The sequence below is a fragment of the Pan troglodytes genome, chromosome 14 (genome assembly GCF_028858775.2).
Source record: "Pan troglodytes isolate AG18354 chromosome 14, NHGRI_mPanTro3-v2.0_pri, whole genome shotgun sequence".
Taxonomy (NCBI): domain Eukaryota; kingdom Metazoa; phylum Chordata; class Mammalia; order Primates; family Hominidae; genus Pan; species Pan troglodytes.
The window spans coordinates 81,232,091-81,249,829 of NC_072412.2; the positions used below are offsets into that span (position 1 = coordinate 81,232,091).

The 17,739-nt window shown below is 37.9% G+C and overlaps 1 protein-coding gene across 36 annotated transcripts in view; it reads left to right on the forward strand.

Annotated features, from left to right (window-relative positions):
- Positions 1–4,150: 4,150 nt before the first annotated feature.
- The window catches only part of LMO7 (LIM domain 7), a 310,361-nt gene continuing 296,772 nt past the window's right edge, over positions 4,151–17,739 (forward strand). For 30 of the 36 annotated variants that reach the window (XR_010150516.1, XR_010150517.1, XM_016925377.3 and 27 more), the window contains exons 1-3: positions 4,151–4,268; positions 4,382–4,393; positions 15,093–15,221. Coding sequence is in view for 34 of the 36 variants with exons in the window: in XM_016925377.3 (XP_016780866.2) it covers positions 4,227–4,268; positions 4,382–4,393; positions 15,093–15,221 (183 nt within the window). In the remaining 2 variants the exon portion in view is untranslated. Of the gene's footprint in view, positions 4,345–4,381; positions 4,394–6,646; positions 6,802–10,770; positions 10,810–15,092; positions 15,222–17,739 lie in introns of those variants that run through there. The other 6 variants (XM_054665399.2, XM_054665385.2, XM_063792220.1 and 3 more) reach the window with 6 other exon arrangements.

Sequence of the window (17,739 nt, forward strand, 5' to 3'; positions counted from 1 at the left end):
TCCCGAGTAATGGGACTACAGACGCCCGCCACCACGCCTGGTTAATTTTCTGTATTTTTAGTAGAGACCGGGTTTCACCATGTTAGCCAGGATGGTCTAGATCTCCTGACCTCATGATCTGCCCGCCTCGGCCTCCCTGAATGTTGGGATTACAGGTGTCAGCCACCGAGCCCAGCCTCAGATGGCTTCTTAAAGTGACAGTTAATCAGGGTAGCAGTCGTGACTCAGTTGTTTTTGCAGGTGCATGCATGAACTTCTTCATAGCTCTTCTACACTTCTATAGAATTATGAGTATTGTTTGCTCTATATTTACTATGGTTAATTGCCATTTATAGCACAATAGGGTGACTACAGTCAATAATAATTGTACATTTTAAAAATAACTTAAGGAGTATAATTGGAGTGTTTGTAACTCAAAGGATAAATGCTTGAGGGGATGGATACCCCATTCTCCATGATGTACTTATTTCACTCTGTATGCCTATACCAAAGCATTTCATGTACCCATTTCGATATATATACCTACCAAGTATCCCCACAAATTGAAAAATAAAATTTTAAAACATTGACATTTAAAATGTCTTTTAAAAGGCTATGCTGTAATTTGGCAAAACAAAAAGTTACTGGGTATGGAAATAAGCATGAACAGAACAACAGGTTGCAAACTTGCACTGGTGAGGCAAATATGGACTATTGGAGGAATAGCCACAATTCCATGTATTCTTGCAAAGCAACCAAATAATTTACAATTCCTAAAAAAGGTGGATAGCTTTGAGTAGATAAGTTACTCAAGTTGCTTATTTCAGTTTAAGGTTGGAGAAATCACCAAATCCCTCAGAATATATGAAAAAAAATGTATTAGGATGAGAGAACAGTTTTTTGAGTCACAAGTACTCTTAAGGCATCAAACATTAATTTGTCAAAAACTTCCTGCTTGTCTTTGAATAGAAGCTATTAAATTTCCAAAGATGTATGATTCAGCAGTTGCTGCAAAATGTAACTATATGCTTAGTCAAGTAGGAAATAGCGATAAACCTTTATATCCTTTGACAACCATCAAAATTATACTGTCAATGCTAAAGATACTAAAAGTGCATGGATTTATGTAAATAAGTGGCATGACACTATGACACTGTGCATAGGCATGCCACTATATTTAATTGAAAACTGTAAAATATTTAAGAAAATCTTCTCCTGTGATGATATTGTGCATACTCACAAGAAGGGGATGTACAATGTTTTAGTTGATGATCTATAAAGTTGCCGTGAACACTGAATTAGCAAATACTAAATCGTTGCTTCTAGGGGAAATACAGGTTAGGTTCCTGTGAGCCTGTGGTCACAATATTTTCATTAGCTAATCAATACATAACCTTGTTTTATGTGTATTTCTGTTTAAAAACACCTTATGTAATATATATTGTTGATTCATTAGCATTGAACTACAGCCAACAGCACCGTAAGTGAAAACCTGAACAAACCTTATCTAATATGTGTATTTTCTCTGTAAAGCACATGAAAGCCTCCTTGGGCTTGGGATTACTAAATAGCAGTTGAGCACGATGCTTGGGGGCCATTTTAAACATTGAATTCACTGACAAAAATCTCAAAAATGGGAAAATGAGCATTAAATAGACCATCAAGAGGACTCGTGTTTCCAGTATAAGAGCTGCAAGAAGAAGGCAGAGTATCACCTTGCTCAACCTTGGCTGGGAACTAAAATTTTTTGTCATCCTGTGAATATTTGTGAGTGACCATGACAACTTTGTGAGTATAGATTTGGGAATTACCAATAAATTTTAGCAAGTAGGCAGGTTCAAAATGCAAAACCCATAAATAATGAGGATGGACAGAACTTTGTAAAACTTCAAAGTTATATGGCAAAGGATGTGGGTAAAGGGAAGATTAAAAAATTAGAACCAGTGATGCCCAATCTTGGGCTCCGTCTCAGACTTATTAAATCAAAATCTGCATTTCATATTCCCCAGGTGTTTTTATGCACCTCTGAGACATGCTGCCCTCAATACCATGATAGGTACATCCATACCAGACGGTGTAAGTTAAACTGTATAAACCATATAAACCAGATGGTGGAAGTTAAAATGTACAGTTTAACTCTACAAATTAGAGTCCTACATTTGTAAGGGTTTTATGGGTCTAAAGGTCTGGGGTGTGCTAGGACAACCTCTGCAAGGTGAAAGACAAGTTATTGCATCTTGCAATTCCTATTCACAGCAAAATGGCAGAGAACCTACTGGGCCTCTTTGGCTTTTGGAGATAGAATATACACTTGGGAATACAGCTTCAACACATTTATTGGGTGGTATGGAAAGCTGCCAATTTGAGTGGATCCCTAGCAAGACAGTGCTCTGCAGCAAGTCCCTGCTGGGATGCAAACTGTCTTGCTGTCCGGCCTTGTGTCTCAGCAGATCCAATGTTGCTAGTGTCCCTGGAAGATAAAGATGCTGTGTGAAGTCTTATGCAACCCTAACAGGTGAATCACAGTGCAGAACCTCAGGGATCTGGAACAAGGCAATTCCTTTGATAGTAAGTAATTTGAAAAGCAGCCCCTGGCATGCACTGAGCCCAGCAGAGACTAAGAGTCTGGCAATGTAACTCTAGTGATAATGCAACTAAGCCCATCACGAGCTGGACACTGCAAGTTTTACCAAGCCAAAGTGTTAGGTGAGTATAGCAGCAATCCATTAGATAACGATGAAGAGGAGTTAAGGTAATGAAATACCTCTGAAGTCAAAGAACAGTGGCCAGAAGAACGTGGGTGGGAGAGTTGGAAGTTTCCCAAGAAATATAAGCTCAGCATAATATTATCTTTTTCTGACTCCCTAACGGCTCTCTACCTGAATTTCCTCTATTAGGTGCAGAATAGTAATATGCACTCTTCCCCAGGTCAAATTTATGGAGTTATCATTGATAACTTCTGCTCATCAAAGGCATCATCCCTTAAAACAGAATTTCTTTAATCTGTGCCTTTCTCCGTGGCTACTGTCTTAATTTTTTCAGCATTTATTTCTCACACGTTTTTCACATTATTGACAAGTGATGTTTCTGCATATCTGATCATCCCATTTATTCTTCAGATGTTTACTGAGCATTTTCTATGTATCATGCACTGGGTTAGGCCCTGGATAAATAATGTGAAGAAGAAAAAAGAGACACTGCTACTGGGCTCCTGGAATTTGCAGTTTGGTGAAAAAGATACATGACAAATCCTGCTTAAGATCCTTCAGTGGTTCCTTGCTGTTTTCAGGAAGCCCAGATGTCTTGACCGGGTTGCCTCTGTTTACCTCTACAGCATCACCTCTAATCAGCACCCTTTACTCTGCAGCCACAGTGCGTTTTCCCTTCTTCACAGCACCCTCCTCTCTGCCTAGGTAAAGTCTACCATCTTTTAAGGGTTCAGTCCAGGAATCCACTTTTTCAGGAAGACTTCTGGACACTCTCTTCCCCCTTCCTCCGTAATTCCAGCACACCTCATGCCATCACTATCATATAGGTACCACGCTTTTTATCCTGATTCTCCGTTGTCTTGTCCACTGCCTCTACTCCACAGTGAACTCAACTTTGTGTCCTCAATACTTAGTACAGTGATTTCTAGTACTCGACATTTTTTGTCAAATGGAATCGGATATATGGAAATACCCGCTGCCTCCCGCAAGGACAAGGCCAACCCATCACTCCTGCACCCCGACAAAGGAACAACAGCACCGTGCAGCACGGCGTCCTTCGGCCTTGCTGCCTGGCAATGGGTAGCCACCTGGCGTCTGTCTCAGAATAGGACTCCGCGGCACGCCTCCTAGCGCAGTCGGTTGACACTGCAAGAATGGGAGGGTGCGGGTGACCACGCGGTCCCAGACAGGCGCAAGGCGCATGCGTAGAACGCGAGCGCTCGGCAAGGCTCGGCTCGGAAGAGTCCAAGCGTGAGGGGAGAGGACTGTGGATTCAGATACTGTTTTTCTCCCGAAATAGGAAATTGGCTTATTTTTTTTTCTCCTCGACAGCATCTTAATTTAAAATATGACATTTGACCTACGGCCCTGCACGGAGCGGTTAAGAGGGTGAGAGGCCCGTCAAACTCTTTTTGGTGTTTAGGCGCTCCTCCTCCGGGCGGTGTGTTGGGAGGGCCCAGGTCAAGGCGCGCGTGGGCGGAAGCGGCGGCGGCGGCGAAGGCGGCGGCTGTCAGAGCTGGAGGGCCGGGCACCGCGGCCATGGAGGGTCAACGCTGGCTGCCGCTGGAGGCCAATCCCGAGGTGGGCGCGCTTCGGGGCAGCCCTGGGCCGTGGGCAGGTGCAGAGGGAGCCGGCTTGCTGCCGCGAGTCCACGGTGGTATGTCTCTAAAGCGTGTTCTCTGTTTCGTTTTCAGGTCACCAACCAGGTGAGTGAGGTGTCTGTCGCTCGGGACCTCGGAGTCTTTTCTGTCTGCTCGGTCCGCTTCCCTGCTGGACTCCACCTCCACGCTTCCAGGGATTCTGGGATTTAATTTCTTGAGGGCCCCTCTTGTTCGGCTTTACGCGGGTCCGCCCCTTTCAGAAAGGGCCATCTCGCTGCCACCTGGCTCCTGGAGATTCTCCCACCACTCCTCTGGTCCCATTCCGCAGTCACCACGTATCTTGGGGACTCCGGGTCTGAGGTTTGGAGGGACTTTTACCCTGTATTCCTATTCCCCTTCCTTCTTCGTTTTGCCTCCTGTTAGTGCCGATTCCATGATTTTCCTACCGGTGTACCTTTTGGATGACTAATTTGCCCACACTTCCTGACTCCAAGCTTTGTAAACTCGCCCACCCAGTCCTTGTAATTTCATCCACCGCCTGCACTATGAAATCATCTTCCAATCATCTCTTGCCCCATCAAGTCACTTTTCTTCCCCGCCACGCCCCCTTTATCTTCCAGTCTTTTAAAGCTGGACATTTAGTTGCTGTTGTATCAAAGAAAGCTCAGTTTAATAGTTCCCACGCCATTCTTTGCAATCTACAGCAATTTAAGTTCCTTCTGGGTGTTGGAGGTTGGGGGTTGGGGAGGGAGGAGGGAACATCTCCCAGCCACTCAGAAGAGTAAGTGCTACCAGGTATAAACTTTTGATCTGCTCAGGTGTGCCTTATTTTACCCTGGTTTTTTTTTTTTTTCATTCTCAACAGCTCATTTATTTTTTACTGCTCTCCTAGTTTATCATACTCCCTTTACCTCCACTATCTTCCTTCTCATCACCAAGGAACAATTCACCGTGTTCGTAAAAATATTGGTTTTTGGTTTTCAAAGCTTGTAGCAAATTCCCTGGACAAAGAGACATCCTCTGTCTTGCTCTCTATCTTAGGGAGGAAACATTTGATCTTTCACCATTAAATATGTTAGCTTTAGGTTTTTGGTAAATGTTTTTTAAATCAGGCTAAGGAAGTTCCTCTTTTCCCCCTAGTTTGCTGAGAGTTTTTCTTATGAATCTATGTTGAATTTTCGCAAATGATTTTTCTGCATCTCTTGAGATGATCATTTAAGGATGAAATAATACCAATTCTACATAAACATAAAAGAGAGGAGACGGCCAGGCGCGGTGGCTGACGCCTGTAATCCTAGCACTGGCGCTCTGGGAGGCTGAGGTGGGCGGATCACCTGAGGTCAGGAGTTCGAGACCAGTCTGGCTGGTGAAACCCCGTCTCTGCTAAAAATACAAAAATTAGACGGGCGTGGTGATACACTCCTGTAATCCCGGGTACTTGGGAGGCTGAGGCAGGAGAATCGCTTGAACCCGGGAGGCGGAGGTTGCATTGAGCCGAGATTGTGCCACTGCACTCCAGCCTGGATGACAGAGCAAGACTCTGTCTCAAAAAAAAAAAAAGACACTTCCTAACTCATTTTATGCTAGCATTATCCTGACGCCAAACTAGACAATTCATATTAAGAAAACTGCAAATCAGTATCCCTCATGAACATGGATGTAAGAAATCCTCTACAAAATATTAGCAAATAGAATGCAGCAAAAAATATATAAAAAGTAACATATGACCAAGAGCAGTTTATCCTGGTGTTGCAAAGCTGGTTCACCATTCAAAAATCAATGTAATTAGCCATATCAATAGACTAAAAAACAAAACTTTTTAGATGATGTTAATTGTTTTAACAAACTAAGTTTGTGTAAGTAGAACTTACGTCCTGTGATTCAGCTGCTAGTGGACCTTGTTTCTAGGGTGTCTTGAAAAACTATCAAACACATTAATATTTTAGGGGCATCTTTTTTAATACCAGTAATCTGAACAGGAGCTGGTGATTCTTTGGTGATTAAAATATTCATGGTTTTCTGCTTTTCAATCCAGTTGAAAGACAGTAAACAAGCAAACAAGTCATTAGCATTTATTATAAGTACAATAAGAAAAAGAACATAGTGCTTTGATAGAGACCATCAGGGAAAATGTAATACATGGAATAGTGACAGGAGACCTTTCTGAGATGATATAAACAGACAATGTTATTTAGTATATGATTGTACACTATATCTGGCATGCGTTGGCATGATTTAGTTTGTTTTAAATTTATTTTTTAAAGAAATAATGTGCTTTTAGTGGGATAATGGGCAAGTATGTAAGAAACGGTTATAACTAAAAATTTTGTGGTTGTTTCTTTATTCTCTATGTTTTAGTGGCAGAACCAAGGATAGAAGATGGATAGAAATTTAGTTAACTGACTTAGAATTTGGAGAATGAATAAACCCTAACAGCAATATCCATCCCACTCTCTTTTATTTCCTCAACCTAATGGAATGGTAGGATCTTGAACTCACTCTGTTACCATCTGGTAATTGCATGTGTTGTTATTATAATCAATGTGAGCAAATACTGCTTTAGGCTCTGATGATGCCTAGTGTTGTATAAGAATGGCCATCACATGTCTACTATATGCAGATGAGTATTAATTGTTAGACATTAGCTAGTAACCATGTGTCTCAGCAGATGTGGTAGACAGTGATTTCTCTTGTTGGTTATTATGCTGTCAGCCCTTTTAAGGATACTGTGTTATGCTACAGGTAGGACTTAATCAGAATAAAATGAGTTAAGTGATCAAAAAAATTATTTAAACATTTTAAACTCTACTTTATTTACCTATGCATTTAAAGGGGTAAATGCAGCTTGCAGCTGATAGAAAGTTACAGATAATTAAACATCAAGAATTACAACATTTATAGAATGTGATATAGACAATTATTATTATTTATGACCATACTAAATCTTCATTGTGATTATTTTTTGTGATTTGAGTACAGTACAACCACATTATGTATATTTTACATATTGTTGTGCTTTAGAACTAATGATTTTTGTTTATATGGACCCCTCTCCACCCCAATGATTGTTATTCCTACTCGTGATTTTATTGAGGAGGCAAAATATTTTCTAGCATAATATCAAAAGGGAAATAAATTTACTTTAGCATAACTATTCTATTTAGCCTGTATGCTTAGAGTTAGAAAAAGAATTAGAGGTCATCTGCTGGCTTATTGCCTTAAATAATCACAATAAATAAATCATATAAATTATCATAAGAATTCTCTAATTAGTAGATACCATTTTAGGAAAAAATCTTTGTTATCCTGTCCTCCTTGAGCTGCTGCCTTACCTGTTTTCCTTCTTTGTAAACTTTCCACAAAGAATTGTTCATAGCTGCTGCAAGTGCTACCTCATCTCACATTCTTTTCCTTATTCATTCCTGCGTAGCTTGCTTCTGTGTGTACCATTTCGTAGTAACTTTTTTTGTCAAGTTCACTAATGATTGCCACTTTGCCAGATCCAGTGATCACTTTTCTGTCACCATATTTCTTGACCTTTCAGCAGCATTTGGTAGAATAGCTCACTCCATCTTTATTGAAACATTATCTTTTCTTGGCTTCTGTGAGAATTCTGATTGTCCTCTGTTTTCCTAATTGCTTCGAAGAGTCTCTGTTGCCAGATCATCTCCCTTCCAACTTCTAAGGAGCGCCTCAGCCACTTCATCCTAGACTGCTCATCTTTTCTATGTGTTTTCTTGCCCTAGTAATGTTTTCTGTTGTATAGTTCTAATACCATCAGTTGTCACATAGATGACCCCATGTTCCTTGAAACCCTAACATTGCCACCAAATTGGAAACCTGTATATTCAGCTAACTCTTTGGTATCTCCATCTGGATGTCTTATAGATACCTTAAAGTTAATATGGCCAAAAAAGAAATATGGGTTTTCATCTTCCCATCTCTGCTCTAAACCCTTTTCTTCCCCATCTTCCAAGGGCATAGCCATCCATGCAGTGTTTGAGGTGATGAGTTGATACCGTTGATTCTTCTTTCAGATTGCCATTCCAGGGAGGCCGTAGTATCTTGATTTGATTCTTGGATTGTAATCTCTGCTTTGCTATCTACCAGCTCTGAGACCATGGGCAGTTATCTAACCTCTTTGTGTCTTAGTTCCTTAATTTCTTTCTTTCTTTTTTCCTTTTTTAAAGACAGGGTCTTTTCTATCTCCCAGGCAGGCTAGATTACAGTGGCACAATCATAGCTCACTGTAACCTTGGAATTCCTGGGCTCAAGCACTCCTCCCACCTCAGCCTTCCAAGTAGGTAGGATACAAGCTTGCACCATCACACCCGGCTAATTTTTGTATTTTTTGTAGAGACAAGATGGTTTTACTCTGTTTCCCAGGCTGGTCTCAAATGCCTGGCCTCAAACAACTAGTTCCTTCATTTCTTATAATCTCTTCTAATCTTGTAAGATCACTATAAGGATCAAATTACTACTTATAAAATATGTAGAACAATGTCTTGAACAAAGCATGCTCTCCATGAATGTCGGCTATTTTTAATATTCTATTTCTCATTCCTCAGATCTAATTGATCTGCAACTCTTATGGACTCTTCTTGCAAAGGCTATTCCAAATATGGCTATTCCATTTCAGCTGCCACAGTGCAAGCCACCATCCTTAGCTTGGACAACTATAGTAGGCTCCTAACTAGTTCTTCTGCTTCTCCTTTTGCTTCCCTAAAATCTAATTTCCATATGCACCCAAAGTGGCCTTAAATAAATGAGAATCACATCTTATGACTTCCTGCTTATCATACTCTACTGGTCTTCCAATGCTTGTCCTTAGAAGATACTTAAAACTTTTTTTTTTTTTAAACTTTTAGCTTCAGGGGTACATGTGTAGATTTGTTATATAGGTAAACTCATATCACAGGGATTTGTTGTACAGATTATTTCATCACCCAGGTACTAAACCTAGTACCTAATAGTTATTGTTTCTGATCCTCTCCTCAGCCTTCACCTTCAGGTAGGCTCCAATGTCTGTTCCTGTCTTTGTATCCATGTGTTCTCATCATTTAGCTCTCACAAGTGAGAACATGCGGTATTTGGTTTTCTGTTCTTGCATTAGTTTGCTAAGGATAATGGCATCCAGCTCCATTTCAAGCTTTTATCATGGCTGAATGAGGAGGTACTGCCCATCTCTGACCCGCTCATGCTGTGCTGCAGTCTTTGAATGTGGAGTCTGTTCCTGCTTCAGAGTCTTTGCACTTGCTCATCCTTTGCTTGAGTCATCCACTCCTGTTTGTTTCATGGTAGGTTCTTGTCATCTGTGGCTCAAGTTCAAGTCATCTCATCAGTGAGTCTTTGAGTACACAGCTAAATTAGCCCCCCAAATCTGTACTGTCATCCTCACTTGTTTTATTTTCTTCATAGTACTTCCCACTTTGTGAAATTATCTTGTTTATGTGTATACTTGTTTATCATGTGTATCTTACCACTAGAATATAAGTTCTGTGAGAGCAGGGATGCGTCTGAAGTATGAGAACGGTGCCAGGCTCACGGGGCCATCAACAAATATGTAGTTGTCAGATGGAAGAATGAATAGATCTTATAAAGCTGCTTTCCTGCTCCAGAAGATCTCCCAACATTATCTTTAATGCGGTCATGAATCCTTTGCCTATTTCAATGAGCAGCATTCTATCTCTTAAAGTGGTTTAATTTTTTATTATAATAATAATAATATATAAGTAGAAGAATTATATTTCTTTTATTGAAACAAAATCTGCTTTCCCGTAACTTTCTCCAGTTGTCTATCATTCTCATTGAAACCATAGAGTAAATCTAATTGCTCTTTAAAAAACTCTTTAAATTAAAAAAATTTATTTCTTTTTGAGATGGAGGTCACACTATGTTGCCCAGGCTGGCCTCCAGCTCCTGGGGTCAAACAATTCTGCCACCTCAGCCTCCTGAGTAGCTGGGACTACAGGCATGTGCCACTGTACCTGGCTCCCAATTGCTATTTTATGATATTACTAAAAATATCCAGGGACAGGGATCATAGTAATTTAAGTCCTCTCTGAACATGCTTAGAAACTTTAGCTGTGATGTCTTCCAGAACCTTATCATACTGGTCACCTGCCTTTGGGCTTTCTTTTCTTGGTCATTGACTTTCATAAAATATGCCTCCTATAGGCATATTTTCTGCTGAGTAATCTATGTCGAGTACAGTGGGCTATTACATTATCTTAAATGATCCTTCTTTTAAAGCAAACTAACATTGTATCACCTTTGTTGGCAATTTTGTAGTTAGTCCATATTGAGCCTGCAGTGAAGTAAACTTCATTTTTTCTTAATCCACACATAAAGTGTTTTCAGTGTTTCCTCATTATGTACTTTAATAATTATTCTGTCTCATTAAAATTTATTTTTGCTAGTTTCTACACTGCCATTTTCTCATTTAACTAATAGTTATTCTCCTACTTCTACATTTAGCAGTTAATACTAGTTTACTGGCAGTAATATCAAGTAATTGCTAGGTAAGTATAATTTTACATCATAATTCAAATCATTAATAAATTAGTAACAAGGCAGAATCTCTGGCTGCCCTGAACAGACCACTAAAGACCAGAGGAAGTGGCTTTAAGAACAAATTTGAAAGGAAAGTGAATTTTATCTATTTTTTTAATTTATAAAATCAGAGTTTTTGTTATTTGACTGTCACCTAAAGAATGAGGAAGAATTTGTTATAATTTAGGGACAGGAACAAACAGGTTTTTAAGACTCGTTTGTATGTCTAGGTTTTTAAGTCTAGTTTGTATGCAAAAACCTGGAGGGAAGAGATGGTTATAGACAGTTTGAAAACTCTCAGGAGTTCATTGTGGCCAAGTTAGAGAATAAAGTACCAAAAAGATACTCTGGGCAGAGAGAAATGAAGCTGGAAAAGTAAATAGGTGCCATAGTGTTCAGATCCTTGCATGTGAGTTCTGGCAGGTGGCCTTGAAAAAGCACTTAACCTCCCAGACGTAGTTTTCTTATTGGCTGGTAAAAGGATACACTGGGTTGAGTGCAGTGGTTCACAGCTAGTGAGCACTTTGGGAGGCCGGGGCCAGAGGATTGCTTGAGTGTAGGATTTCAGACCAGCTTGGGCAACATAGTGAGACGTCTCTACTAAAAAATAAAAAAATGTAGCTGGCTGTGATGATGTATGCCTGTAGTCTCAGCTACCTGGGAGGCTGAGGCAGGAGGATTCCTTCAGCTCAGGAATTAGAGGTTGCAGTGAGCTGTGATTGTTGTCACTGCACTCCAGCCTGGGCAATGGAGCAAGACCCTGTCTGGAAAAAAAAAAAGGAAGATAAAATGAAACCTGCCTTGCCATGGCAGTAGAGGTGAAGTGGGTACTGCTCCTAGCTCCTCACATATAAGGGTCTCAAAACATATTTACAAATAATTTTAAATATTCTTTATCTAGTGAAAAATTTGTCATTGGACCATAGAATAAAAAGAATAAGTTGACTAAAGATTTTTTAACAGCCAAATACTATAATTTATTAATTATTTTTCTCAATTGGCCAAAATTTTAGAGGCATTGTGAAAATTTGTTGAGTTAGTCAGAGGTTTTTTTTGGTTATTTTATTACTCAGTATTTAAGTTTGAAAAGCCAGAAGACTGGTGATAGAGGTTATGAAACCTTTTATCCTGCTTGATGTAAATGGGATGCTTCTAATTAACTGTGTAGAGATGGCTTTGCAAATGCATGTATAGATAATTATCTTTGTGAGCAGTCTGGAAAAATATTTTTGGTATAGTTTTAAGACCATCATTTTGTGTTTTCTCCCAGTTTTGTAAATTTAAATAGAATACATATGTGTATCAGTTCTATAGATTTGTAACTTACAGCTACATATAATTATTGTAAAACTAATGCTTTTATAAAATACTAGAAAATAGAAAGGTGGATTCACACCACCCAAGCTAACCGCTAACATTTTAGAAAATTTCCTTCCTATCTTTCTGTATTTGCATATGATCATTTCAAACACAGGGTTTTTTTTTTAATTGTAAAAGTAGGACATTTTAATGATTTTTTTTTTTTTGAAGAAGTGAGTGGTAAAAGTTGACCCTCTTCTCTACCCTTTCTCCATTTCCCAGAGGTAGTCTTTATAGCTGCTTTTATTCTTTGTATTCAGATAGCTTCTGGTGAGCCTGACTCATGGCAATCTGGAGTCAGGATCTAACAATATATTCAGTAGATATTAGTTGCATTGAATTTCTTTATATCTATCTCATTTAATTGTTGATATGAGTAAAAAGTTAAAAAGCATGATTCTGGTTAGAATTTAATCAAGTTATGATTTTATCTACTATTGGATCATTCATTATGTCCTCAGTCTGATACTAATTGGTATCACTACAGTGGCTGCGTTTGGTTCCTAGTACTTTTTGTACTTGTTAGCTTTGGCTGACATGGAGTAGATTTGCAGTGAACTGATTTACAGTACTTGCTGATTTTGTCCGGACCTTTCACTAAAATATTCTAACTGTGACTTTTAGTTTGCAGCACAGATGTAAAATTGCTCTGTTGTATGTACCATCGTGTTTTATAACTTTTATAACAGGATGACTTTGTGGGTACATAAAATTAACAAATAAATTTAAATTCTCTTATCAGGGTTCATGATACTTTTCCTTAAAAGGCAATTTAGGTAGTCTTCAGATTTGATTAATGAATGCTAGGGTTTTAGATTAGGAGCCAAAGGTATCTTTTCTACTTCTTTTCCTCATTATACAGAGGCTTCACTGATGTATATAGACATACAGATGGCTAGGTTATCTACTAAAGTAGAGATGTAATCTTTAGTCAGTTCTAGAAATATACCTTGGGTGTCTGTGATTCAGTCATGTACAGTGCTAGGCAATGAGATTAAAAACATTGAATAAGACACAGTTTTTTCCCTTGACTTGGCAGTTAATTTTTATCCTTTTTGGTTTTTAGATAGAATTGAATACTGAAAAAGCATAGACTAGGAAGCTTGCAGGAAGTGGAGAAAGGAGCAGGAAGTAGTTCGAAGTGCTTTAGTGAACTATAAATAGAACCAAGTAAGAATGGATATAATGTAGAGGAGCCCATTGATCTCCTCTGTAGCCCAGGCTGGAGTACAGTGGCGCAATCTCTGCTCACTGCAAGCTCCGCCTCCCGGGTTCATGCCATTCTCCTGCCTCAGCTTCCCGAGTAACTGGGAATACAGGCGCCAGCCACCACGCCCAGCTAATTTTTTTGTATTTTTAGTAGAGACGGGGTTTCACCGTGTTAGCCAGGATGGTCTCGATTTCCTGACCTCGTGATCCGCCCGCCTCGGCCTCCCAAAGTGCTGGGATTACAGGCGTGAGCCACCGCGCCCGGCCCTCAGCCCTGGACTCTTATAGGGCATGTGACTTGTTCCAAGAATGAACCTAATCTTTGCTGAACACATTCTTCTAAGAAAGTTTTTATAAATCAGTACGTTTCTTATTAAACATACCTAGAACCTTATTTTTGACCAATGATATCATTAGCAAGTAGATTATCTTCTACAAGCAGAGAAATGAAGGGATAAGGACAGTTGCCCTTTAAACAGGAAGGTCTTGTCTTACAAAACTCAAATGCATGTGAGATGAATAGCACTGTTTATATACGTGTCATGGCTTCCACTGGTTTTGCAAGACCTCATTTGATGATCTAAGTACATGTGATCATTCTTCAGGGAGAAATGCCTATGGCACCTTTTTTGTTTGTTTTTAATTTCAAAATTTCAGATGTTAGACCAGCAAATACTATAATGTGTTCTTGAGGTAAGATATAGTGATGCATTTTTAATATGATTTTTGTTTCCTCTATTCCTTTTTTCTATCATCTAAAACTTATTTTGTAATGATGTACTTAAAAAAGTTATCAGCTTCTTAAGATATACAGTTATTAATTGTGAAAATAACATTCTTATTTTTTCTCTATGTGATAGATTAAGGTCTGACATTTTATTTTCCTGTGACATCTTAAGAATTGTTAAAAAAACACTAATTTTTTTGTTACAGTTATTTTGCCAGATATAAGAGAGGCAATGAAGTTAAGTAGGTTTCATTGTGTAGTAGAGGTCAGGAAGCCAGTAGTTTACTTCCTGTATCAAGCATTTTCTGTTGTTCATACAATGCATTAGATACATTTTTGGCTTATATTACTCTTTGCTCATTGATACAATTCATGGCTATCAATCTATCTTTAAACCTCAGACATCATTTTTGGTAAATAGGATAAACTATGTTGATTTTCTGATAAAATATTTATTTACTATAACTTAAATGCCTCTCCTTAAAAACCAAGTGCTGGAAATGAGTTTAACATAGCAACCAAGCCAACTTATATGTATTTGATGAAGTCCAGGCTTATTAAATTCAATTCCAACGAAATGGAGTTTGAAAAAAGAGGTTTTATTTCACATGTTATGAATGTTAAATGTTTGTTATGTGCTATAAATAAATTGCTATCTCTTCTCACCCTATTCATAGAAAATCTGCTTTACTACCATTCTTCCCCCTTAGTTTTACTGAAGTATAATTGACAAAAATTGAACATATTTAGAGTGTGCATTGTGATGTTTTGATATGTGCTGCTTTACTGCATTCCTACTGAATGTCAGTTACATTTGTATTTTATCCCTTTATAGGTATTAGATACAGAGTACATATTTGTTGATCATTTCCCTTTTAACACTATGTATAGTATACTAGTTTTCTTTTACCAACTAATGTTCCATTGTTTTTTTTTTTTCTTTCTTTCTTTTACCAGTTTCTTAAACAATTAGGTCTACATCCTAACTGGCAATTCGTTGATGTATATGGAATGGATCCTGAACTCCTTAGCATGGTACCAAGACCAGTCTGTGCAGTCTTACTTCTCTTTCCTATTACAGAAAAGGTAATTGTTAAGTAAAATAGAAAGTTTCTGGTAAATACAATTTTTGTTTTATTCTGTCTTATTTTTTGAGGCAGTATCTCGCTCTGTTGCCTAGGCTGGAGTGCAGAGGTGTAATCATGGCTTACTGCAGTCTCAACCTCCCAGGCTCAAGCGATCCTCCCACCTTAGCCTTTCGAGTAGCTGGGACCACAGGCATGTTCCACCACACCTAGCTGATGCTTGTATTTTATTTTTGTAGAGACAGGGCCTCACCGTGTTGCCTGGTCTGGTCTCCAACTCGGGCTCAAGTGATCCTCCCACATCGGTCTCCCAAAGTGCTGGGCTTATAGGCATGAACCACTGTTCCCAGCCCAATTTCTTTTTCTTCTTTTTTTAATTTACAAAGTTTTTGATAAATACAATCTTTAAGAACAAATGATCCCCTTCTTGCATAAAATTAGGCAATCTAGTCAGTAAAGAAATCTTAAAACTTTTTATTAAAGAGATGATATTTCTATTTTGATGACAGTAAAGTCCTAGGTTAGTGCTTTAAGCTTTGGTAAATTTTCGTCTTTAATAAAAATTTGGTTAGTTTGCCTCAGCTGTGTTTTGATGTCACATTTTGATTTATCTGTTTTAGAAATTTTAAGTACTAGAATAAACTTAAATACAGTTTTTTCAATATATATATATAAAAGGAATCTCCTTTGCTTATTTTAAGTTGGTAGGGGAAACTGATAATGTAGGTTACATTATTTTCAAAATAAACTTGAATGGGAATCACTAAGCTTAAATATATTTTAATTGGCAGCTTTAGGGTGTGTTGGGGATTATAAATAGCTGTTCTTTGAGCTCTGTATTTAAATTCAAGTCTACATATTTTAGTCTTTTTTTCTAGAATGATATGTGTGTATGTTTCTGTGTGTGTGTATATGTATACGTATACATATATACATACGTATATACGTATACATATATACACACACATGCACATATATATATGTATAGTGGAGCCAGAACTTTTAAGTGCATTTTATAATAGATTTTGAGGCTATATCCTTCTGATTTTTATTTTTAAAATTAGAAACAGTAGGATGATTGCAGTAGTTATGAAAAATGAAGAAGTAAATGGGAAGATGTGAGAGAAATATGTTGATGATTTGTCATATTTGTGCTCAGGTCATCCTATTCTTCAGGACTAAATGGAGGCAAATCCCACAGGATTTAAGACTTTGCTTAGTCCTGTAAATTCCTGGATCATTTTCTTTATGCTATAACAAATTAGCCTCAATTCAAGATAAATTAAATAACATTGAAAATTTTTTCTCTTCTACTTAAGGGTTCTACAAAACAAATTATTCAATAAAAGAAATGATATTTCTTTGCATTTGCTATTCATAATAGAGAAATTTGGAATTAGGAATTTCTTACTGATTGTCTAGTATTAGACCAAACCCCTACACAATGGTAAGGTTATGATTACTGACATTTGTAGAAGAGTTGAGACAAAAACTTAAGTTTACTCTCTTTTAATACAATGTTACTTTTACCTTTTTTGATTACAAAAATAAGCCAACAGATAACTATTCCAGGACCCCAATTGTAATGAACAGTAAATAATTGAAAAAAAAATCAGTTGCCTAAAGCTTAGGGTTTCTTAGCTGAGGTGATACAAATAGGAGTTTTTTTGTCTGAATTGGAAATTTCCAAACCATTGATTTTTTATGACTTTTTTTGTAAAAAGTAAATTAGATTTGATCTCTTTCATTTAGTGAGTCATCAGCATTAAAAAGGCATATTATCCTTATTAATAGGATTTAATTTAGTAGATTATCAGAGCTAAAAACTTGTCCCTGTTGAAAGGAAGAGCACAGTTCTAAAGTATTTGCGTAAGTAAATTTGTACTTACATAAGTAGAAAATGATGTAAGTAAATATATAAGTAAGCATAAATGCTTTACTTATATAACTATAATAACATGTAAGTAGAGAATATAAATAGCATGTACTACTTTTAGATGTCTTACAGTTTTGTAGATCCCTATTTCAGCTTATAGGTGATATATTGCAAAGTTATTAAGAGGATATCTAGTGCATTCTTTAGGAGCTGCAAAGTGTTTGTCTTTGAAGTTCCAATTTAGAAATTGAATATGTAGTTGTGAATGACTTAAGCATACTAATAGCAAAGGAACTGTCATGGGTACCTCATTACCCTTTATGTATGTATGTATGTATGTATGTATATATGTTTATGTTTACTTATTTTTTGAGACAGCATCTCATTCTGTCGCCCAATCTGGAGTGCAGTGGTGCGATCTCAGTTCATTGCAACCCATGCCTCCCAGGTACAAGTGATTCTTCTGCCTCAGTCTCTGGAGTAGCTGGGATTTCAGGCGTGTGCCACCATACCTGGCTAATTTTTTGTATTTTTAGTAGAGACAGGGTTTCACCATGTTGGTCAGGCTGGTCTTGAACTCCTGATTTTGAATGATCTGCCCACTTTGGCCTCCCAGAGTGCTGGGATTATAGGTGTGACTCAT